The sequence below is a fragment of the Callorhinus ursinus genome, unplaced genomic scaffold, assembly GCF_003265705.2.
Source record: "Callorhinus ursinus isolate GAN/ISIS: 27379988/994484 unplaced genomic scaffold, GSC_fseal_2.0 scaffold48, whole genome shotgun sequence".
In the NCBI taxonomy this organism is placed as follows: Eukaryota; Metazoa; Chordata; class Mammalia; order Carnivora; family Otariidae; genus Callorhinus; species Callorhinus ursinus.
In genome coordinates, this window is record NW_027397110.1 from 10695810 (window position 1) to 10719076 (window position 23267).

At 46.1% G+C, this 23267-nt stretch overlaps 1 protein-coding gene across 7 annotated transcripts in view; it reads left to right on the forward strand.

Moving 5' to 3' along the window:
* Positions 1 to 17001, forward strand: part of CIMIP4 (ciliary microtubule inner protein 4) — a 25143-nt gene extending 8142 nt beyond the window's left edge. For 5 of the 7 annotated variants that reach the window (XM_073882805.1, XM_073882803.1, XM_073882804.1 and 2 more), the window contains 4 exons: positions 1991 to 2433; positions 4206 to 4350; positions 16527 to 16637; positions 16838 to 17001. In XM_073882805.1, the coding sequence (XP_073738906.1) occupies positions 1991 to 2433; positions 4206 to 4350; positions 16527 to 16637; positions 16838 to 16935 (797 nt within the window). In that variant the 3' untranslated portion in view covers positions 16936 to 17001. Of the gene's footprint in view, positions 1 to 1374; positions 1480 to 1990; positions 2434 to 4205; positions 4351 to 16526; positions 16638 to 16837 lie in introns of all 7 variants that reach the window. The other 2 variants (XM_073882807.1, XM_025882090.2) reach the window with 1 other exon arrangement.
* Positions 17002 to 23267: the final 6266 nt, after the last annotated feature.

Below are 23267 nucleotides of genomic sequence, written 5' to 3' on the forward strand. Positions count from 1 at the left end.
GTGTGTGTGTGTGTGTGTGTGTGTGTGTGTGTGTGTGTGTGTGTGTGTGTGTGGTAGGAGGGGATGGGGGTGGGCAAACGGCTCCTCTTCCGTATTTTGCACAGAAAATACAAGAAAGAATAAGATAAGGAAGAATTTATACACCACGTGGGTATTATCATGTGTAACATGTTATATAAATTGTGTTAGGTCACCATCAGGTTAGTTGTCAGATACGCTGTTATTTATGTGACTTACCCGCCACTTAAAGAGAAAACCCTGCTGGTTAGACTAAGGGTCACCAACTGCCAGATGCATCCTGATGTCAGCGGTAGGACCATGAAAAGAAATGATGTGTTACATTGATGAGGCACAGGGTTCCTCTGGGTCTGCCGGCCCCGCCGCCCCTACTCCCCGGGCTGGCTGACGGCCTCCACCCACAGCTCCGATGCACCGGGCTTGTCTGGTGGGGGCTGAGGGAGGTCCAGGGTCAACTCACCCATGGACCCGCCTCAGTGAGACCACCACCTCCCATCTTGGTGGGAAAATGGGAAGGTTTGTAGCCATAGTGATGGAGAAAGGGAAAACTCGTGAAAGGGGTGTGGAGCCTGGGGCCAGGCCAGCGTGGGGTGGGCGTCAGGGAGGACTTCCTGGTAAGAATACATTTGAAGGAGCTGGCGGTAGGATTCTGTCTCAGGGAGAAGGAGGGGCAGGCCCTCAGGTAGCAGAACCAGCCTGGGCAGACCCTGGGAGGTGGGATGGCACAGGGCATTGGCTGGGGGAGAAGGAGTAGCCGGTTTGGTGGGAGCCTTGGGTGAAGAGAGGGAGGAGGCTTGCAGGCTGGGAGCAGGGACCCCCTGGGACTGGGAGTCAGGGCCAGAAGCGGAAGGGACCTGTGGGGGTATGAGAGCAGGGAAGTGGCTGGGGTGACACCACCTGAATAGTGACAATAGCAGAGGGAAGTGGGGATTGGGCAGCAGCTCTGAATGGGGAGCAAAGACCTGGCCATCCAGCTCTGTGACTTGGCCAAGCCAACGATGCTGCTGGTTTTCTTCACTGGTTCGCTGGGGGGTTCAAAGAGGGGAAGGGAACTAATCAAATGGAGCTAGGTTCACTAAAGCACAGAGACATCAAGGTCCCACAGCTAGACCTCAAGACTGGAGAGTCTGGGGCTGCCACTCCTTTTGTCAAAAACAATGTGGGGGGTGATCCCGTCTGGTGGGAGGCTTGGCAGACTGAACTACCTGCTTCCTCTGTCTCTCCTGATTTCTCCCCTGTGCTTCTGGCTCCTGTGACTTCTGTCTGTCCCCATCCCTTTGATGCAGGCTGGCTGGGTCCAAGGACCCAGAGAGGGGTCCCGCAGCACCAGCCAAGATGGTCTCTGGTTTCACACAGGATAGAAATCAAATGCGTGCCGAGAGGAAGTGAGAGCAGTTTACTGAAGACAGAGAGAGAGAGTGCAGATACCGAGTGTCTGGGAGCCTCAGAAGGGAAAGGACAGTGAGTCTCGTCTTTGCACGGGGCCTGGGGTTTGTACTGAGGACGGTGGTCCAGTGCCCTGTCTTCTCAGCCATCCAGGAACAAAGATGCATGTTTAGGTGTCCCCATAAGTCACTTACACCCGGGAGCCAGGGGTCTTGGTAAGTCGGTGGTCTTGGAAAATGTTCATGTCACTCCTTAGGTACTATCTATTGTGCTGGAAGACTCCAAAAAAATCATTAAATCCTTGACCTTTGTGAGGACTGTCTGTTCTGTAGGCGTGTGTGAGGCAGGGGTGCAGGTCCCAGCAAGAAGAGGCAGCAAAAGGAGCAGAGAAAGCAGTGTCTCGTGGAGTCCCTTCAGTTTCCCTTACCTTCTTTTGCTGCTCCGAGGCTCTGGGGCTCTGTGTCTTTCTCTTTCCCCGCTCCCCACTCCCATCGCTGTCTCCCTTCCCACTCCCCAGTCTGCACTCATCTATTTCCCTCCCTCCTTCCCTCCCTCCCTGCCTCTCTCCCTCTCTCTCCCTGCTCAGGTACAACCACTTTGCCCAGGGCCCATCTGAACAGCAAGGAAGACCAGCAGGACACGAACCCCTGGAGAACTGCCCCCAGCCCTTTGGACACCTCCAAGTTCAAGTACCAGGCCCCAGTCTCCCCACAGCCGACCCTGTACCGGGGAGGCAGCCCCCTAAGGCAGGTCCACCTGGAGGAGGTCAGGACTCCACCCCCATCGATCATCAGCAGTGACCGTCTGTCCCCAGGGATGGACCCCCAGTGTGGGTCCCCGAGGAAGGGAGGCTATAGACCCTCCTCGAGGGAGAGCAGGGCTTCTTTCCGAGAGGGGGCTCAGCTGAACCAGGGGCTGAAGGAAGGCCCCAACACAGGAGCCCAGGGCCAGAGGAGCAGCATCATTCCTGACAACATTCGTCACAAGTTTGGGAGCAACGTGGTGGACGAGCTGGTCTCTGAGGAGCAGGTATCTGAGCGGGCACAGGAGACCAAGGGTGGTGGAAGCGTTATGCATGGAAACTTAGGACCCCCAAGGAGCCTGCTCTTGAGCACAGAGTCCCTACAGTAATATCATTCGAGAGGGATGTTGACTATGCCAGGCAGAGCCACATAAAACAACTCATTTGATCTTCCCAGTGAGGAAGGTACTATTATCACCCTCCTACGGATACGGAGCCCAAGGCTTAGAGGGTTTCAGTAAACTAACCAAATTCACCCAGTTCTATGGGATGAGGATCCAAGCTGGGCCAACGTATTCTGGGGGCCTGGCCCTTACTACTTTTCAGTTATAAGGCTGGTGTTGGATTAGATGCTTTTAACAAGTCTCCTAAAGGAGACAGCATTGACTGGGGATCAGAAGAGTTGGGTTTGATCCTGGCTCTGCCCCCTGAATGCTGGGTGACTTTGGATAAGTCACTTCCCCTCTCTGGGCTCTAGTGTCTACCTCTGTCAAGTGAGGCAGTTGGACTAGATCAGGCTGACAAATGGCATTCATACCCCAACTTTCCTAGACTGCATTCGTGGCAGACATCACTAGTCGATGCTGGCACCATTCCCCCACCTGATACATTATTCCAGAGAATCACTACCGGTCAACTGAAAGTTGAGATAAAACTGCTGTTTCTGGTCAAATGCTAGGAGTTCTTCTTGCTCTGGAGTTTTGAGACATAGATTAAAGCTATCACCTCAACCCCCACAGTGACTATGTTGTGCGGTAGGCCAGGCCTGACTTATGGCTTCTTTTTGAACATATAGTACAACAGAGGTTCAGAGAGGTGATGTGATCTGCTCGGGGTCACACTGAGCAAGTGGAATTCCCAGGATCACAAAGGGCTGGGTCCCCCTCTTCTTTGTCATCTTAAGGTGTGGTGACCACACCCACCTGCTAGTCTGGGAGGTCACAATCCTAAATGCCCTGTCCTACTTGGAAGATCTTATCCCAGTTTGAGGCTGGCTCTATGGTCACTATCTCTCACTGCCCCTCTCAGCCTTGGAAGCCGTCATTTCTCTCTTTGGCCATCATTGTCCTGGGTTTGAATCAGGAGATCTGGTTTTTCTATCTATCTTTGACACATTGTGGGTGTCACTGAGCTAGTGATTATCAGAGCTGGAAGCTACTTCAAAGACCATCCAGTTCTGCCCCCACCCCCATTTTACAAGTAGGGAAACTGAGGCCCAGAGAAGACCAGAGACTTGCCCAATGTCAGCAGCTGGTTTATGGCAGAACTGGGACTCAAACCCCAGTTTCCTGGCTCCTAGGCCTGGGCTCAGCCACTCTGAGCCTTCCAGGTCCCTCGCTGGTACAGGAAGGAGTTGGCCCCAGTGAAATCTAAGGAGCCACCCCGAGTTGACGTGGGGGATGCCTCTGTTCTAGAGGCAAGCGGGGCTCTGCGGTTTATCAGCTGTGGCGACCGGGTGAGTCCTGCCCTGAGGCCCAGCTTCCTCATTTATAAAATGGCAGGAGTAATATGAGCTTATGAAGACCTCTTCTGATGACATACAGTAGGTGCTCAAAGCAGGGAGGAGGTTCTATGATCACTACCATCACTTGTGCCCGTGTGGGAGCTGGGGTGGTGTGAGGAATGGAGGGCCTTCCGCTCTCCCAGCTCCCAGCCCTGGGCCTGGTTGAAGGCTGCAGTATAGCAGTGGGGCAGGTGCGAGGGAGGAGGGGTTGGGGGGAGATAGAGGGCTGACCCTGCTTCTCTATCCCTTGTCTCTTCTCCCTTGCTCGCTGCGCAGGCTCGAAGGGCCATCGGCGAGGTCTTTGAGGGCCAGAGGAGGGCAAACTCATGGCCCAGCAGGACCCAGAGTCCCGTGGAAATCACCTCCATCTTCTCAGACTACTATGATTTGGGCTACAACATGCGATCAAACTTGTCTCAAGGTCAGGCCAAGGGGCAAGGGTGAGGGGCTGTCAACACCTGTGGGTCCCAAGCCACCCCTTCCTGTACCCCTAGGGGGTCTGAGACCCAGGACACATTCCTGGGGACACGGGACACTCATTGCGTGGCCACCAAGCGCCCTCTCTGGGCCAGGCCCTGTGCCTTGTGCTGGGAATATCCAGGCCCCGGGCAAATGTATTCTCACCATGCAGATGATCCATCCTAGTTGGCAAATAGCTCCTCACTCCCTCGGGGACCTCTGGTGTCCTAGTCTGCCAGAGGGAGGCCCGGGCACCCCTGGCTGGCCTGGGCACCTCTGGTCACAGTGACAATGTCAGGCTTCCTAGGTTCAAAGCTCAGCTCTGCCACTTCCTGGGTGTGGCCTCGGGCGGGATCCTTCACCTCTCTGGGCCTCGGTCACCTTCTTGGCACCATGGGGATAATAATGATGACGTGGCCCTCATTGGGTCATTGACAGGGCTCTGAAATGCCACTTGAAGGTGCTTGGCCTGGGGCTCGAAACGAGTAGCTGGCAGGCCATTGTTTTTCCTTCCCGGAGCTGTGGGGTGGCACCGCCTGGGGAGAAGGGTGGGTTGGAGATTCGGACAGCAATGTGCAGTGTTTCCTGAGGGCCAACCGTAGCCCTGTTTGTTTGGGGTGAGAGCTATTAGCTCCATTTCAGGGACTCATCGGAAACAGTTTGCCCAAGATCTCTCAATAACAGGAGGTGGATCAGAGCTCAAATCCACGTTTTTCTGCTGCCTCCAAAGCCCCAGAGTCTTTCCTTGGCTTTGGGTCACTTCCCTAGCTATGACCCTGTTCCCAAAGTGGTTTAATGGCCTGCTCAGCTGGGGGTCCACAGCCTGCCCGCAGGGGACTCTCTCGGCCCCCAACGTTCGAGTTTTGCCTCATTGCCAAACATGACATCCTTCTGGTACTCTTCTTTCTTCCCTCTGTCCTGCCAGGCCCTCTCCCGTGCCCCCAGGGCCTGGCAGACCTCCTCACTGGGCTCAGATCCCCGTCACCCAAGGAACCAGACAGCCACGGGAAGCCTTTCTGGCTCTTTCTTTGAGCCTGGAGAAGGGGTGGTGCTGGAGGAGGGAGAGAGAAGACAGCTCAGATTGTCTTCTGTTCTGGGCCTCAGAGTTCCTGCCTTCCATTTGTCTCTGTAATAATTATCACCCGAGGGTGCGCACAACCTTATATGGTAACATCTACCCAGACATAAAACAATTGTCTAAGAGACATCTGTGCATGTTTCGCCAGCCTGAGAAACACAACCTTGGCAGCCGTGCGAGGGGTGGTGCTGGAACCAGCGCAAACCAGCTTGTACCCACCCGCTCAACAAGAGTCAATTGTTATATTTTCCCTAACGGATTGGCTCGCATTGCTATCTTACGGTGAGCCATAAATTCGGGCTTCATTCAGCCTTGGCACCAGTGGCCTTCACCCAGGCATCCCTCTTGTTTCTACCCACCCCGTCAGCCTTGCCCTTGCTGATCCGGGTTGTGGCTGAACCAGGGCAAGGGAGAGGAACTCAGACAGGAGATGGGCTCGGTGGGGAAGGCCGCCAGAAAATCTTTTCCCTTGGCGGGGTGGGGAAGCCAGGGGAGCGTCTCAAGCAGGAGAATGGCATTGTTGGTTAAAAGACCATTCTCGTTGTCGTTGAGAATAGTTGCAGGGGAGCTGGGGCGGAAACGGGGAGACCAGTGAGGAGTCGACTGCAAAAACCCAGGTAGGAGAGATGATGATGGCTTGTCTAGGGAGCAGGGCTGGGGCCCTGCACAACTCTGGAGGTACCATTGTACAATATGGTAGGATTCTGGGTATTTGTGTAAGCTGGAGCACACAGAATATGCTAATAAATGGATCTGGGGTGTATGAGAGAGGAATTAAGGTTGAATTCAAGGCTTCTGACCTGAAAGCCTGGGAGGAGAGGATTGCTATTTCCTCAGAGAGAAGGTTCTAGGAAGAGTGGGTTGAAGAAATCCTATCCCATGCTGAGTCATAAAGAAAATCTTTTATATGGTCTTTCAAAATGTTTAGTTTTGCTTTTCACATTTAAGCCTTTAATCCACCCGGAGTTGATTTCTGTTGTCAGTGAGAAGCAGGGATTCCTGTTTAATTCCTCCTTTATGTGGATTACCAATTGTCTCAGAACCCTTTACTGGGTAGTTTCACCCCTGCCCCCAGGGACCCGCAGTGGTACCACTGGTGTCCACCAAGCTTCCACGTGCGCAGGGGTCAGTTTCCAGGCTCTCCATTCTGCCCATTGGTTGACTATTATGTTTTTAATGACCAAGTATGAGAGGTAGTCTGGTATCTGGTTGGGCAGATATCAGCCTGCTTCTCCACAACCACCACCAGCTAAGGTTTGGCTATTTGAGGTCCCTGACTCTCCCATAGAGATTTTAGACCCACCTTGTCAATTTCTACAACCAAACAAAACAAAAACCCTGTTGAGATTTTAATTGGAAGTATGTTGAATCTAGAGCTCAAATTAGGGGCAATGGTCAGCCTTATTATGATAAGGAATTTTCCAATCCATGAATATGCTAGGCAGGTCCATTAATTTAAGTCTTCTTTCCGTATCTGTAAATTACATTTTATAATTTTTTTTCTATAAGGACTATGCAGTTTTCTTAGGTTTCTTTTTTTTAATTTTTATTTAAATTTTAGTAAACATATAATGCAATATCGGTTTCAGGAGTAGAATTCAGTGAATCATCATTTACATACAACACCTAGTGCTCATCACAACAAGTGTCCTCTTTAATACCCATCACCCATCTGATCCATCCCCCACTCTCCTCCCTCCATCATTCCTCAGTCTGTTCTCAATCATTAAGAGTCTCTTTCCCCCCTCTCCTTTTTTCCCCCTCTTTCCATATGTTCATCTGTTTTGTTTCTTAAATTCCACACATGAGCGAATGTGGTATTTGTCTTTCTCTGACTGACTTATTTTGCTTAGCGTAACACACTCTAGCTCCATCCAAATCATTGCAAATGGCAGGATTTCATTCTTTTTGATGGCTGAGTAATATTTCATTAAATATATACACCACATCTCCTTTACCCATTCATCAGTCAATGGACATTTGGGATCCCCCCATAATTTGGCTATTGTTGATAATGCTGCTATAAACATCAGGGTGCATGTACCCCTTCAAATCTGTATTTTTGTATCCTTTGGGTAAATACCTAGTAGTGCAGTTGTTAGGTTGTAGGGTAATTCTATTATTAGTTTTCTGAGGAACCTCCATACTGTTCTCCAGAATGCACCAGTTTGCATTCCCACCAACAGTATAGGGGGGTTCCCCTTTCTCTGCATCCTTGCCAACACCTGTCGCTTCTTGTGATATCCCATCGTGGTTTTGATTTGTATTTCTTCATGTGTGTATTAGCCACCTGATGTCTTCCTTAGAAAAGTGTCTATTCATGCCTTCTACCCATTTCTTAACTGGGTTATTTGGTTTTGGGGTGTTGAGTTTAATAAGTTCTTGATGGATTTTGGATACTAACCCTTTATCAGACATGTTGTTTGCAAGTATTTTCTCCCAATCCGTAGACTACCTTTTAGTCTTGTTGACTATTTCCATCACTGTGCAAAAGTTTTTATCTTGATGGAAGTCCCAATAGTTCATTTTTGCTTTTGTTTCCATTGCCTCCAGTGATGTCTAGTAAGAGGTTGCTACAGCCAAGGTCAAAGAGGTTGTTGCCTGAATTTTCCTCTAGGATTTTGATGGTTTCCAGTCTCACATTTAGGTCTTTCATCCACTTTGAATTTACTTTTGTGTATAGTGTAAGTGGTCTGGTTTCATTCTTCTGTGTGTTGCTGTCCAGTTTTCCCAACCCCATTTGTTGAAGAGACTGTCTTTTTTTCCATTGGATGTTCTTTCCTGCTTTGTTGAAGATTAGTTGACCATATAGTTTTAGGACCATTTCTGGGTTCTCTATTCTGTTCCATTGGTCTATGTAGCTGTTTTTGTGCCGGTGCTATACTATCTTGATGACTACAGCTTTGTAATAGTGGTTGAAATCCAGGATCTTGATACCTCCAGTTTTATTTTTCTTTTTCAGAATTGTTTTGGCTACTTTGTGTCTTTTGTGGTTCCATACAAATTTTAGGATTGTTTGGTCTAGCTCTGTGAAAAATGCCGGTGGTATTTTGATAGGGATTTCATTAAATGTGTAGATTGCTTTGGGTAGTGTAGACATTTCAACAATGTTCTTCCAATCCATGAGCATGGGATGCTTTTCCATTTCTTTGTGTCCTCTTCAGTTTCTTTCATAACTGTTGTATAGTTTTCCGAGTACAGATCTTTTACCTCTTTAGTTAGGTTGATTCTTAGGTATCTTATTGTTTTTGGTGCGATGGCAAATAGGATCAATTCCTTGATTTCTTTTTCTGCTGCTTCATTATTGATATATAGAAATGCAACAGATTTCTGCGCATTGATTTTATATGCTATGACTTTGCTGAATTCATGTATTAGTTCTAGCAATTTTTCGGTGGAGTCCTTTGGGTTTTCTACATAGAGTATCGTGTTGTCTGCAAATAGTGAAAGTTTGACTTCTTCCTTGCCGATTCGGATGTCCTCTATTTCTTTTTGTTGTCTGATTGCTGAAGCTAAGACTTCCAGTACTATGTTAAATAGTAATGGTGAGAATGGATATCCTGCCTTGTTCCTGACTATACGGGAAAGGCTCTCAGTTTTTCCCCATTGAGAATATTAACTGTGGGTCTTTCATATATGGCCTTTATGGTGTTGAGGTATGTTCCATCTATGCCTACTTTGTTGAGTTGTTGAGGGTTTTTATCAAGAACGGATGCTGTAGGCTCTTCCTCTTTCCCCCTAAGCGGCCTGAGGTGACCTCTGAAAATGGTTCGCTATTCGCTTGACCCAGAAAACCCTACGAAACCATATAAATCAAGAGGTTCAAATCTTCGTGTTCACTTTAAGAACACACGTGAAACTGCCCAGGCCATCAAGGGTATGCATATCCGAAAAGCCACCAAGTATCTGAAAGACGTCACTTTACAGAAGCAGTGTGTGCCATTCCGTCACTACAGTGGTGGAGTTGGTAGGTGTGCCCAGGCCAAACAGTGGGGCTGGACACAGGGTCGGTGGCCCAAGAAGAGTGCTGAATTTTTACTGCACGTGCTTAAAAATGCAGAGAGTAATGCTGAACTTAAGGGTTTAGATGTTGATTCTCTGGTCATTGAGCACATCCAGGTGAACAAAGCCCCCAAGATGCGGCGTAGAACATACAGGGCTCATGGTCGGATTAACCCGTACATGACCTCTCCCTGCCACATTGAGATGATCCTTACTGAAAAAGAGCAGATTGTTCCTAAACCAGAAGAGGAGGTTGCACAGAAGAAAAAGATATCCCAGAAGAAACTGAAGAAACAAAAACTTATGGCCCGGGAGTAAATTCTGCAGAATAAATGCAAATAAAAATAAAAAGAGAAAAAAAAAAGAACGGATGCTGTATTTTGTCAAATGGTTTTTCTGGACCTATTAACAGAATCATATGGTTCTTATCCTTTCTTTTATTAATGTGGTGTATCATGTTGATTGATTTGTTAATACTGAATCAACCCTGCAGCCCAGGAATAAATCCCACTTGATCATGGTGAATAATTCTTTTAATGTCCTGTTGAATTTGATTTGCTAGTATTTTATTGAGAATTTTGCATCCATGTTCATCAGGGATATTGGCCTGTAATTCTACTTTTTAGTGGGGTCTTTGTCTGGTTTTGGAATCAAGGTAATGCTGGCTTTGTAGAATGAGTTTGGAAGTTTTCCTTCCATTTCTATTTTTTGGAATGGTTTGTGAATAGGTATTAACTCTTCTTTAAATGGCTGGTAGAATTCCCCTGGGAAGCTATCTGGCTCAGGACTTTTGTTTGTTGGGACATTTTTGATTACTGATTCAATTTCTTTGCTGGTATAGGTCTGTTCAAATTTTCTATTTCTTCCTATTTCAGTTTTGGTAGTTTGTAAGTTTCTAGGAATTTGTCCATTTCTTCCAGATTGCCCAGTTTGTTGGTGTATAATTTTTCATAGTAGTCTCTTATAATTGTTCGCATTGGTTGTGATCTTTCCTCTTTCATTCATGATTTTGTCTATTTGGGTCCTTTCTCTTTTCTTTTTGATGAGTCTGGTTTATCTGGTTTATCAACTTTATTAATTCTTTCAAAGAACCAGCTCCTAGTTTCATTGATCAGTTCCACTGGTTTTGTTGTTGTTTCTATAGCCTTTATTTCTGCTCTAATCTTTATTATTTCCCTTCTTCTTCTGGTTTTAGGCTTTATTTGCTCTTCCTTTTCTAGCTCCTTTAGGTGTAAGGTTAGGTTGTATATTTGAGACTTTTCTTACTTCTTGAGGAAGGCCTGTATTGTAATATACTTCCCTCTTAGGACTGCCTTTGCTGCATCCCAAAGGTTTTGGACTGTCGTGTTTTCATTTTCATTTGCTTCCATGTATTTTTTTTATTCCTTAATTTCTTAATTAACCCATTCATTCTTTAGCAGGATATTCTTTAACCTCCATGTATTTGAAGTCTCTCCAATTTTTTTCTTGTGGTTGACTTCACGTTTCATAGCTTTGTGGCCTGAAAATATGCATGGTATGATCTTAATCTTTTTGTACTTGTTGTGGGTTGATTGTGACCCAGCATGTGACCTATTATGGAGAATGTTCCATGTGCACTCTGAAAAAAAAAAAAAAGAATGTGTATTCTGCTGTTTTAGGATAAAATGTTCTGAATATATCTGTTAAGTCCATCTGGTCCAGTGTGTCATTCCTTGTTGATTTCCTTGTTGATTTTCTGCTTAGATCATCTGTCCTTTGCTGTAAGTGGGGTTTAAAGTCTCCTATTATTATTGTATTATTATCAATGACTTTCTTTATGTTTATTAGTCATTGATTTATATATTTGTGTGCTCCCAAGTTTGGGGCATATTTACAATTGTTAAATCTTCTTGATGGATAGACCCCTTAATTATGATATAATGACCTTCCTTATCTTTTGTTACAACCTTTGTTTTAAAATCTAGTTTGTGGGGCACCTGGGTGGCTCAGTTGGTTAAACATCTGACTCTTGGTTTCAGCTCAGGTCATGATCTAAGGGTCATGAGATCGACCCCCACGTTGGGCTCTGTGCTCAGTGTGGAGTCTGTTTAAGATTCTTTCCTTCCCTCCTGCTCATGCTCTCTCTATATAAAATAAATAAATAAATCTTTAAAATAATAAAAAAATAAAATCTAGTTTGTCTGATAAAAGCATGGCCGCTCTGGCTTTCTTTTGACCTCCATTAGCATGATAAATGGTTCGCTTTCAATCTGCAGGTTTCTTTAGGTTCAAAACAGGTCTTTTGTAAACAGCATATAGATGGATCTTGTTTTGTTTTGTTTTTTATCCATTCTAATACCCTGTTTTTTGATTGGAACATTTAGTCCATTTACATTCAGAGCAACTATTGAAAGATATGAATTTAGTGCCATTGTGTTACCTGTGGAGTTGGGGTTTCTGGTGGTGTTCTCTGGTCCTTTCTAGTTTTTGTTGCTTTTGGTCTTTTTTCTCCACTCAGAGTCCCCCTCAAAATTTCTTGCAGGGTGGTTTAGTGGTTATGAACTCCTTTAGTTTTTGTTTGTCTGGGAAACTCTTTATGTTTCCTTCTATTCTGAATGACAGCCTTGCTGGATAAAGAATTCTTGGCTGCATATTTTTCCCATTCAGCACTTTGAATATATCCTACCAGTCTCTTCTGACCTGACAAGTTTCTGTGGACAGATCTGCCGTGAACCTGATCTGTCTTCCCTTGTAGGTTAAGGACCTTTTCCCCTTAAAGTCCTTTCCTTAAAGCTGCTTTCAGGATTCTTCCCTTTTCTGTGTATTTTGTGAATTTGACTATGACATGCCTTGGTTGTCACCAAGCTTTTGTTGACTTTTTAAAAAAATTTTATTATGTTATCTTAATCACCATACATTACATCATTAGTTTTTGATGTAGTGTTCCATGATTCATTGTGTATAACACCCAGTGCTCCATTCAATACGTGCCCTCTTTAATACCCATCACCAGGCTAACCCATCCTCCCACCCCCCTCCCCTCTAGAGCCCTGTTTGTTTTTCAGAGTCCATAGTCTCTCATGGTTCGTCTCCCCTCCGATTTCCCCTGCTTCATTTTACCCCTCCTACTATCTTCTTCTTCTTCTTCTTCTTCTTTTTAACATATAATGTGTTATTTGTTTCAGAGGTACAGGTCTGTGATTCAACAGTCTTACACAATTCACAGCACTCACCATAGCACATACCCTCCCCCATGTCTATCACCCAGCCACCCCATCCCTCCCACCCCCCACCACTCCAGCAACCCTCAGTTTGTCTCCTGAGATTAAGAATTGCTCGTATCAGTGAGATCATATGATACAGGTCTTGCTCAGCATAATACTTTCCAGTTCCATCATGTTGTTGCAAATGGCAAGATTTCATTCCTTTTGATGGCTGCATAATATTCCATTGTGTGTGTGTGTGTGTGTGTGTGTGTGTGTGTGTGTGTGTGTGTGTATCACATCTTCTTTATCCATTCATCTGTCGATGAACATCTTGGCTCTTTCCATAGTTTGGCTATTGTGGACATTGCTGCTATAAACATCGGGGTGCATGTACCTCTTCGGATTACTACATTTGTATCTTTGGGGTAAGCTTTTGTTGAATTTAATGGGAGTTCTCTGTGTTTCTTGGATTTTGATGTCTGTGTCCTTCCCTAGATTAGGGAAGTTTTCAGCTGTAATTTGTTGGAATAAACTTCCTGCCCCTTTTTCTCTGTCTCCATCTTCTGCAACTTCTATGATACGAATATTATTACGTTTTAATGAGTTGCTGAGTTCCCTAAGTCTGCCTTCGTGGTCCATTACTTTTGTTTCCCTCTTCTTTTCAGCTTCATTATTTTCCATAATTTCATCTTCTATATCACTGATTCGTTCTTTTGCTTCATCCATCCTCATTAGTATGGTATCCATTTGGGTTTGCATCTTGGTTATAGCATTTTTAACCTCAGCCTGACTAGATTTTAGTCCTTTATCTCTGCAGTAGGGATTCTCTAGTCTTTATGCTTTTTTTCAAGCCCAGCTAGTGTCCTTATAATCATTGTTGTAAACTCTGGTTCAGACATCTTACTTATATCTGCATTAAATCCCTGGCCATGAGTACTACTTCCTGTTCTTTTTCTGGGAGGTGAATTTCTCCATCTTGTCATTTTGTCCAGAAAAGAAAAGAAGAAAGAAAGAAAGAAAAAAACCCAACAAAACAAAAAAGCAAAAAAACCCCTAGGTCCTATGTGTGTTTTGGTCTGCTTGTTAAAAGAATCTAGATCCAAAAATAAAATAAAAAAATAAAATAAAATAAATATATAACAATAAAAATTTTAAAAATAATAATAAAAGTTTAAAAATAAATTAAAAATGAGAAAATAAATGAAAAAATAATAATTAAAAACGAATAAAAGTGAAAAGGAAGCTAAATCCCCTTTCCCCTAGAGCTGAAGCTTTCCAGCCCTCTATGATCAGTAGACTTGGTGCCAGCAAGTTGTTTTTGTACCCGTCTTCTGGGGGAGGGGCCTGTTGTACTGATTCTCAGGCTTGTTTCAGTGGAAATGCGACTCCAGTGCTCACGGCTCAGTGTAAACAGTTCCAGTCTCCACTAGGTGGCGCTGTTTTGTTCCCTGAAGGCTTTCAGCGCTCAGGCAGGGATGGGATAAATATGGCCGCCCAGCTCTCCAGCCCCGGAGATGAAAGTTTGCACCCCCATCCTTCAGGGTCCCTCATAGAGGAGCAATCAATCACTCTTGTGATTCCATGTTTATCCTTTCTCTGTGTCCTTTTGTTTTACCTATGCTTTACATAATATATATTTGGAAAATCTGTTCTGTAGTCTGATCGTTTTTTTCATCAATGGGTCTTAGTCTACTTATATTTACACTAATCCCTGATACATTTGGAATTATTCTTATGACTTTATTTTGTGTTTTCTGTTGGTGCTGCCTTTTTCCCTCCTTCCTTGTTTTGCATTTGAGTGAAGTTTCTTTTTTTCCAATTTGTGTCTTTAATCTCCTTATTTTTTAGTGGTTACCTTTGACATTTTTACACACGTAACTAACACATTCTAAAGTTGAACAAGATATTTGCTTTCCTGAATAATATAGGACACTAACAGGCCTCAATTTTATTCTCTCTGCCCCCATCTCAGCTTACATGTTATTATTTTACCGAATTTTAATTCTACAGAAGCAAAGTAGTTTCAGCTGTGGATTCTGGGGCCACAGGGTCTGGTTTGGGCCCTCGATCGTTAACTTACCAGCTGTGGGACTTTAGAGGAGTGGCTTAACCTTTCTGTGTTTCCGTGACTTCAACAGTAAGAGGGGGATAATAATCATACCTACTTCTTAGGGTTGTTGAGAAGATTCCATGAGTAAGCTCTATCAAGCTCTGAGAATGTGCTTGGCACATAGTAAATCTTCAAAGATGGTTAGAGATCATCGTCATTATTTTACCCCATAAATTAAAACCCATGTATATTATGTATAATTTATGTATATGCATATGTATTGATGTAAATATACATCAATGTATGGCCACTTCTAAGATTTCTTTGGTTCTGGTATTTCAAGTTTTACTTGGATGTACCTAGCTAAAGAATTCTTTTTACGTATGCTGATTGGGAAACTGATTCTTGAGTCTGAGAATTCATATATTGCACTAATTCTGGAAAAATTCCTACTATGATTATCTTTTCAAATGCTACCTCTCTGGTTTCTCCAGTCTCACCTTCAGAACTCCACTTACACATATATCAGAACTTCATCTTAGCGTTTTCATATTTTCCACATCTTTTTCCCTCCTGTATGCTGCATTCTAGTTAATGTCTTCTTTTTTTCTTTAGCAGACTCCACGCCCAGTGTGTAGCCCAATGCAGGCCTTGAACTCATGACCCTGAGCTGAGATCAATAGTTGGATGCTTAACCAACTGAGCCACCCAGGTGCCCCCCTAGCTTCTTTAGCTGTATCTTCCAGTTGACCATTTTTTTCTTAGCTGCCTCTCATCTGCTATTTTCCTTATCCCCTGAATTTTCTTTTAAACATTCTGATGCCAATTTTCAAACTTAAAAGAAGAGAGAATAATTTAATGACTATTATGTTGCACTTGTAACCCAGCTTCAGCAATTAATCCATGGCCAATCTCGTTTCATCTTTTCTCCCACCCATCCATCTGCCCACCCTGCATTATTTCAAAGCAAATCCCAGACATCTTATCATCCATTGAATTTATTTTTCAATTATAGGTTTTGTTTCTGAAATCCCACTTGCTTCTTTTACTAATCTGTTCTTTCTGGGTAATTTCTTATTCTTTACTGATACTTTTATTCTGTCTTTCATGATTTCAAACATTAAATACACTTATTTTATATTCTGTAATTGATCATTTGAATCCTTGCTATCTTTTGGGATTTGGTCCTCTGATGTTTCTGCTGACTCTTGATCCTGATAACTTATTTTTGTGTGTGTGTATTTTAACTGTCCACATAGAAATACATTTTCTTTTAATTTAAATTTTAGTTAACATACAATGCAATATAGAAATAAATTTTTTAAAGATTTTATTTATTTATTTGAGAGAGAGAGAGACAGAGATAGCAAGAGAGCACAAGCAGGGAGGAGAGGGAGAAGCAGGCTCCCCACTGAGCAGGGAGCCCAATGCAGGGCCCAATTCCAGGACCCTGAGATCATGACCCGAGCCGAAGGCAGACTCTTAACTGACTGAGCCACCCAGGTGCCACTAGAAATAAATTTTCTGAAAACACAGATATTAATTGTCCCATGCCAGATGGTCCAACCAATTTCCAATAATGTAATCTTCCCAATCTTGCAAGAAAATTTTATTCCTTTGAATAGATAAAGAGACCAAAGCTCTGAGAGGTTAAATACTTGTCTGAGGCCACACTGTTCATAAATGCCAGAGTTGGTGTTTGAACCCAGGCCCGCCTCTCCACATCCCTGCCCTCCCACAGTCCACCATCCATAGGGAAACTGACACCCAGATATGAATTCTTGAGTGCCTGACCTCCGTTGACTTGGGGCTTCTGGGGGTTTCTTCATGGGGTTCCACAGGGGCCCCCGAGGAGACGAAGAGCCTCATGAAGGCCTCCTACACCCCAGAGGTGATTGAGAAATCAGTGAGGGACATAGAACACTGGCATGGCAGGAAGACGGACGATCTGGGTACGTGGGGGTGCTGGGCTGTGGGAGGCGGGCGCTCCCCTACCCGGGCAGGGTGTGTTGGCCCCAAGGTGCAGAGGGAGACCAGAGCAGCAGGTAGAGCTCTGGGGTGGGCCTGGGAGAGGCATGAATCACCACTGGGGCCCAGGCACTCCAGAAGTCCTCTGGGTGATCTGGGCTGGCTCCTTCCCTGCTCTCTGCAGGACGGTGGCACCAGAAAAATGCGATGAATATGAACTTACAGAAAGCACTGGATGAGAGATTTGGAGAAAAGAGCAAAAACAAGAGCTCAAAGTATTAGATACGACTGGGAAGAGTTGCCCTCCACTCAGAGAAGGCGCTAACAATAAAGAGAAACACATCTGAATGTTCTCCTCTTCTTGTTGCTTCCCTTCACGTTGGGGTGGGGGCAGATGTGTGGTACTGGAAAGACCAACTGGGGGAGGAGAGAAGCCCCAAGAGCCCAAACTCTCCCCAGACCTTCCCCCTAGACATACACCCCTTCCCTCATAATTCTAGGACAGGATGTGGGAGCTGAGTGCTGCTTGGCTTCTACCTCATGTCTTATGGGAGAGGCCTCGCCTCACAGTGGCCACTGCAGGAGCTTACATTGCATGCCCACCGTAGCTGAACCCCGATTATTTCCGGACATCATTCCTCCCCCAGGAGCCCATGGACTTCAGAGGAATCAGGCATCCCCCCCCCCCCGCCGCCCCCATGCAGGGGTGGGTTTGATTGGTCGCAGGGTAATTCTTGCCTCTCTCCCTGCGCATACAAACTGATTGGTTCAGAAATGGGCGTATGACTCAATATGGGCCAATGAGATGCAAGGAGAGGTGCGGGTGTGTGGAGCCTTTTGGGAAATTCTTTTGTCCGCTGGGAGAGCTGGGAAGCATCCCTCTCTCCTGTTGTGTTGAGTGAGGAATGATGCAGTGCAGACCGCTCCTGGTGGAAAATCTGGGACCGGAGGAATCGCAGACGCTGGGGCACAATCTGGATTTTCCTTGACCTCACTGAGCTGCTCCATCCACCTGGCCAGAAGCCACCACTTCTGGACTTCTTATAAGGCAAACCTGGGCAACTTTTCATCATTTAAGACAAAGTCATCATTAGCCAGTCAGGGTCCCTGGTAACAACAGGGGAGGGACCTGGGGGTTGGGTTCCCAGGGAAGAGTCCTCCAGGGATGGGGTTCCAATTTAGACCGTCATGTCTACCTGCTGATCCCAAAGGGCTTTACCTGGTGGGTCTCCAAGCCAGCAGCAGTGTCACTGACATGCATCCTTAAAACATGTCCCACTCATGGGTTGTTATTTCCTGTGTTCCAAACCACCCTCAAACCAAGAGCCTTAAAATGACAATGATCATTTATTTGCTTGTGATTATGCAATTTGGCTCAGTGTGACTCATTTCTGCTCCATGTAGTTGTGAGGATGACAGCCGTTCTCACATGCCCGGTACCCGGTGGGGATGAGTGCCATAGCTGGTGGCTGCCTGGGCATCACTCTCTCCCCATGGGGCCTTCCTTTGTGACTAGCTGGGGCTTCTTCTTGACACGGTGACAGCATTCCAAGAAGCAGCTTTCCAAAGGGACAAGACTCTAATGTGTAAGAGCTTATCACACCTTGCACTGGCTTGTTAATGTCCCTGTGGTCAAAGGGACATATGGTCCAGCCCAGACTCGTACTAAGAGACTGCACAAGAGTACTAGCACAGGCAGGACAAGTTCAGGTTCAATAACAGTCTACCACAGTGATCACCATGCTTTGGAAAAATTGAAAGCAGATGGCTGTCAGGAGAAGGGGAACCACAAAAGGGAAAGACTTCTTTAAGATAGGATTGGAGCAGGATGCAGCACAGGGAAGTGAGCTTGGTTTGATTTAATATTGACTGGGTACCTAATTATGTGCAAGGTGCTGAGTTCAGCTCAACTTCTTTACTGAGTATGTAATTTCTACAAGGCACTGTTCTCGTGCTGGAAAACCAGACTTCATTTTTATTAAGTAGCTACTATCTGCTCATCACAACTTACAGCTGAAGAAACACACCATCCTGGGTGTTGTAAAAATAGCAGACTTCATGCTATTCTGACCTAGAAATTATAACATGCCTGGTGCATATGATTGTATGTCCAATGCTTTACACACACAACCTTCTTTCCTCCTGACACCAGTCCTCAGAGCTAGAAGCTTTATGAAGGTGGGAAATCCAAGGCTTGGAGAAACCAAGTAAATTGCCCAAACTCATGCCACTAGGAAGCTGGGATCGGAAGTCCAGAAATTTCTGACCAAAGCCATTTTCTACTCTACCAGACAATCGTACTGTCATGTCAGCAAATACATACTGAGCGCCGCAAACACTCAGCCCTGTTAGGCACCCTGAGGGACAGTGATGTGAATCCAATATGGTCCTTGTCCTCAAGGATGTTCTGGTCTGCAGAGGACTGATGTGGAAAAGGCTGGCCTTGGGGCTCATCCGTCCATCTGACCAACATGTAATGTGCATCTACCCTCTGACCAGCACTGTCCAATGAACGGTGAGTTGAGAGGTGAATAAGACATGGTGCCTGTCCTTAAGGAGCCCAAAGTCTGATGGAGAGACAGATATATTAGTGCATGGATGCTCAGAAGTTTTGCAGATGCAACGAGAAGTTTATCCAAGGCAGAGGAAGTACAAAGGAGAACTTGGGATGGGCTGGGGCTGGTGGTCACAGAGGCGTTCACAGAGGAGGTAGCTCGAGTCTTGGCACATGAATAGGTGACTCAGGTGGATTGGAAGAGACACAGCATTCGAGACAGAAGACACAATGTGATTAAAAAGCCAGTATGGTGTCCTTGGCCACCCATACAGACCAGGGGTCTTATTAAGCTTGGAGGGTAGGGCTCCCAAGTTGGGGCACAGAGATCAGGTGGGAAAGACAGATGGAAAAATCTGCGCCTGGATGGGGCTGTGCCCCGGGAGAGCCTTACATGTGAGACCCAGCCCCTTCCTCCAGAAGCTTATAACCTAGCCAGAACAGAGGGTTCATAAGGACTGAAGAAGCCAAACAGAAGAGTTGAGAAGATGCTCAGCATCCTCAATGATCAGAGAGACACAAACTAAAACAAAGTCCTTGGGTTGGCAAACATTCAAAAGCAAGTGTAGGTGAGGTGGAAAGTGGGACCTCTCATACAACCCATGAATTGTGAATGCACAACAGCAAGGAAGAATTAAGCAAAATTGAAGTCTTATAACCTAGAAACTCCACTCTCTGTAGCCTGGAGAAACTCTCACATGATCATGAGGAGCCCCACACAAAGACACTCACCGCCGTGCTGTGTGCACGTACATGTCTGCCAGCAGGAAAATGGACAAACGAGTAATCTACAGCAGGGGAAAGCAATGACCCAGGTCGCCAGATGGCAGCATAGAAAGATCTCACGATACGTCGCAGTGGGTTCTGGAAAGGACAATCTGCAGAACAAGCCTTACTGTATGAAACGGCACCATTTGTGCAACCTTCAAAAGGCACACACAGAGCCCCTCATTGCTCATGGAAGCAGTGATGAGTAGCAGAGGTAGGTTGGAAGGAGGCAGACATTCAGCTTCACATTGTATTTATTTAGCTCTTTTCAGATGCTTTGCTTTCTGCAATTGCCAGAGAGTTGCCAAAAGGGGAGCTGATTTAACATCAAGCCAGCGATTTCCAATTTTGACGTAAGTGAGCAAATGTAACAGGTGTCATGACTTTACCTCAGCTTAAGATTTGACCCCAGGACATTAAGAAGAACTCTTTTAGGTTAAATATTGAATATTCAAGAGAGAGAGAGAAGCCATAATACAGGCAAAATAAAACATGCATAGATTCTTTTTAAACTAAGTCCTTTATCCCATTGGTGCTGTTTCCAACACTGTTCCTTGTTCTTCGTGCTCCTGAAGTCCCCAGATGGTGAAATTCACAGTGATTCTTAAGGTTTCAAGGAGGTACAGGGACCAGGTCTTATGTAGCATTAATTCACATGGTGGAAAAGTTATCCATCCTTTAATCCATGCCACCCCATTTGCTCAGAGTGACTCAGAACCATCTTCTTAATTTCTGTTCTACCCAAGTACAACCTGAGAGGGAACCTAAAAAAAGCAACCTCTGATGCTCTTCGGGAGAGCCAGCCCACCTACCTCACTTGGCTATTATCTTGGTCCAGCTTGCCCCCTGGTGGCAGTGTCTCTAAATTGCAGGCTGAGTATGTAGGGTTCATAAATCCAGGATGTACACGTTAAGGAGGGGACCTAGAGAGCATTAGGTTACATCTTTCTAACCATGCCTTTTCTGCCCTCCACCCCTAGCCCCACTTACAGATGAGGAAACTGAGGCCCAGTTGAAGGAATTTATGTCTAATCTGGAAGTGAACAGCCATGGGGCCAGATTAGCAAATCCAAACCGTCCGCAGTGCTGTGGGGTGGCAGGCAGAGCCTTCTCCTGTTCTCCCTCCAGGAATCACGGCCTCTGAGCTGCAGCAAAAGCAAGGGAAAATCCAAATGCAGCTTTGTAGTCTAGAGGCAACGAGGGACTTTATAGCCATAGGGGATTCTCACACTGGGCTTGAGTCCCTGGGAAGAGCACCTGACTTGTCAGAGCCTGGTGCTCATGTCTGGCAGAGGTCTTCATCAGGATTACCTGAGAAAGTGCATGGCCAGGGCCTGGCACAGTGCAGAGCCCTCTTACAGGTGGAATGAACGCGTGGTCTTTTCTTTCCTTTCCTTCAGGACCAGGCTGCAGGGAACACTGCAACATGCTAATAGGTGTTCTGTAAAAATTGTCCCATTGTCAAGTGAATTTGGGTGACGCTGGTTTAAATAACACTAAACAGATTTCTTTTGCGCAAGACTTCTTGGAACTGGGAATATGCTAAAATTCCTTGTGTCACTCCATATTCTTGCACGTAGGGTTCCATTTCCCATTGTGCCTGGTGCAGACAGAGTGAGCTGCTAATATCTGCAACAAGAATAATGATTTTATTAAAATTGCAGGTTCAGAAGCCTGGGAAGTCAGGCCAGGAAGAGTAACCCTGTTTTGGCGGGGGGGTGGTAAATGGGTTGATGTGTGAACCAAGATGCTCATTATCAAGGTTTCTGCAGAACTATGGCTGTCAAAGAGCCTGGGCACCTCTTCCCTCTGGCCAACCCTGCAGGTAGCCCACCTGGGGAGCAGATAAGTAATCAGAGAAGGCATGAGCCTGTCCTTGGGACAGCGGGCTGAGTTTTATGACTGGTATTGCACCAGGCAGGCTGAGGGAGGGCTAGCCCAGCCTCCTGCTCACTGTCTTGTGCTGCTAGCTTCCCCAGTTTAGCAGCAAAAGGGTGACCTCCCCCATACCCCCCACCAGGCAGTGGCCAGGAGGCAGACCTGGGCCTCTCCTATTCCAAATCTCCTTCCAGTGGGCTGGTATTTACTGAGCACCTACTATGTGTCAGGTGCTTGGCACCATGAGAGAAACAGGGATTGAGTTGTCCTTCTGCTCAGAGGGCTCCCAGGCTGGGGGGTGATAATGGGGAACACAGATGAGCATATTACAAGGGGATGAGAGGGTCGGAAAGGAACAGGGGGAGAGGGTTGCCGCATGGGGCTCTGGGGCCTCTGGGGCAGGCCTCTGGGAGCTGTGCTCTGCTTCCTGCTGTGGGCCACAGGGGGTTTCAGGTGAATGTTGCTGGAGCTCTGGAGGAGGTCAGGGTCCTGGTGGGGTAGAACATTCCAGATCTGAGGGAAGGAGGTTTGTGACTGCTGACCTTGTGGAGGTCAGAACTGAAGAGCTGCACCGCTGCCTATCTGCTCCTGTTATAAAGAAAACCACAGGTCCAAAATGGAGTCACTTAGGCCAAGTCACCAAGTAGGGGCTTAATACTTAACCTAACGCAATTCCAGCCTCCCTGGGAACTCTCTGGGCAGCACCCACGAGGTCATCTGTCATGGGGTCTCCCCATCCCCTGAAAGGAGATGAGGTCATCTGTGTACCTGCTCTTCCCCCTCAGGGAAAGTGACCTGGCCAGAACCGATCCTTTCTGTTCTGTTGCTAATTTCCCCACCCTGTTTCTTCCTATAAAATCCTTCCATTTTGTATAGCTAGCCAGAGCTTCCCTGTACCTGGGATGCTGCCCGATCTGTGAGTAAAGCCAATTAGATCTTCACATTTACTCAGTTGAATTTTGTCTTTTAATGGGCCGCTGCTCATTCCCACAGCTCTTCCCCTTTGGTTCTGTAGGCGCTCAAGCCCTTGTGATCTATAAGGTTCTTCCTTCAATTCATCTCCACCCTTGGATCTTAAGGGATTTCCCCTAGGTTTTGGTTTGCCCTTCAGTTGGGTCTGTTAACCACTTTACCCAGGGTAACTCCCCACTCCCCAACCCCCTTGCAAATGTCCACCACGGAGAAGTTGAGTCCCTCTGGAGACTACCTCCCCAGACTGGAGGCTCGCCCCTCAGGGTGACTCCATTAGGAATAGTAGCTAGGATCACTGACACCTCTGTGTACATTAAGTCAGTCACAACCCCCTTGGGATGAGGGAGCAGAAGGCAAGCTGACACCCCGCACCTCTCCAGCCCCCCCACAGTCCCGCCCCCCACCCCCCGGCTCCCAGGTGGGACATGTGTGTGACATTCCT